Source organism: Castanea sativa, chromosome 5 (genome assembly GCF_040712315.1).
Source record: "Castanea sativa cultivar Marrone di Chiusa Pesio chromosome 5, ASM4071231v1".
Taxonomy (NCBI): domain Eukaryota; kingdom Viridiplantae; phylum Streptophyta; class Magnoliopsida; order Fagales; family Fagaceae; genus Castanea; species Castanea sativa.
In genome coordinates this window covers 72199849-72201342 of record NC_134017.1, presented here as the reverse complement: position 1 = coordinate 72201342, position 1494 = coordinate 72199849, and the positions used below count along the sequence as shown (strand labels likewise).

General features: G+C 36.1%; 1 protein-coding gene across 1 annotated transcript; it reads left to right on the top strand.

Annotated features, from left to right (window-relative positions):
• The first annotated feature begins 200 nt into the window (after nucleotides 1-200).
• On the top strand, nucleotides 201-713 carry LOC142635737 (sister chromatid cohesion protein PDS5 homolog C-like). Its single transcript, XM_075809845.1, has 2 exons — nucleotides 201-352; nucleotides 464-713. Exons 1-2 carry the CDS (start codon nucleotides 201-203, stop codon nucleotides 711-713), a joined length of 402 nt encoding a protein of 133 aa, XP_075665960.1.
• The last annotated feature ends 781 nt before the right edge of the window (nucleotides 714-1494 follow it).

The window sequence follows — 1494 nt, the reverse complement described above, 5'->3', positions numbered from 1 at the left end:
TCAAAACCAATTATTAACCAAATAGTCCAGTTCTATACCCATCCACTGCAAAACCCACCCTGGCTCAATTTAAAAAAGAAACATATAGGCAGTCATATTAACCCATTAAACCCAGAAGCCAACCCGTGCACATAAAGTGTTTTTCAACTTCGCAGAAATTTTTCATATCAGTGTTTTGTGACTTCAAGTCTGAGCTGAAAATGACTGTCTTTGATAGAGAATTTAAGAAGGAGATTAAGGAGGCTGGGAATGCACTCCTTAACCCTCCTTCCTCCATTGATGATCTCCTCACTTTTCTTGATAAAGTTGAAAATTTGTTAGGATATGTGGAGCAAAAACCATCCAAATCAATGTGAGATGCACTTTTACCCTCAGTGAAGGCACTAATCACTAATACACTTTTGCGACATGTTGAAACGGATGTGAAGGTTTCAGTTTTATCTTGCATTATTGAGATTACAAGGATAACAACACCAGATGCCCCATATAAGGATGAGCAAATGAAAGAAATATTTCAATTGATTTTGGTAGCATTTGAAAATATGTCTCATGTGTCAACTCGCTCTTATAAGAAGGTAGTTTCAATTCTTGATACCATTGCAAAGGTCAAGTTATGCTTGGTGATGTTGGATCTTGAGTGTGATGCATTGGTTGTTGAGATGTTTCAAATTTTCTTAAAGATAATTAGGTCCAACTATCCACTTGCTGTATGAAATGGTCATAGATGAAAGTGAAGACATTTCCTTGGATCTTCTCAGTAAGAAAGGCAAATCAGAATGTTTCACCTATTTCGTGGACATTAGGGGAGCAAATAATCACTAGGATTAATGCCCGCTAGAAAAGATGATGGCACCCACTCCAAAACTACCCAGCAAGCTTGAGGGTGCATATGATGTGAAAGTTGAAGTTGTTGAACATGCTTCTGATCAATCCTCCACAGTCCTTGAAGATCTACATCTTGGTGAAGTCGAAGAGGTTAAAACCACAATGCTTCCTATGGTTCATAAGGTTCAAGAAGAGATTATACTGATTCCAAACATTGATTTTGTTATTCCAAATGCTGTGGTGGAATTCAAGATTTTTATTTTCCTTGTGCTCCCTAAGGTGATTCTAGACTTGAAGCAAGTGTTACTTGTTAGCATCCTAATCCTTCAATACTTTAAAACTCGAGGTCGAGTTTTCTCCAACCAAAGGAGAATGATGCGGGAGACACAAGATGATTTATATTTAATATTATTTATGTTTGCAAGTCAATTGTATTTTTTATGTTTTAGGTCCTAGTAATTTATTAGGCTATTAATATTTTAATTTGGAAGTAAGGTTATTTTTGTAATAAGACAATTAGGGTTTCCTAGCCAATTAGAACTAGGGTTTAGTAATCCTTTATAAGCAACCTATTGTACTCCTTGAAGAGGTACTTGATTTTTTGATGAATGAAAATATGACCGTTTGGTCTTTATTTGGTTTGGTGCTGACTCCAGGTCTACCTTAGGT

Bases quoted from the DNA above. Each gene is read 5' to 3' on its own strand.
- LOC142635737 (XM_075809845.1), top strand. From the start codon at position 201: ATGACTGTCTTTGATAGAGAATTTAAGAAGGAGATTAAGGAGGCTGGG. The intron at 353-463 runs GTGAGATGCACT...TGAGATTACAAG, and splicing joins CAAAAACCATCCAAATCAAT to GATAACAACACCAGATGCCC.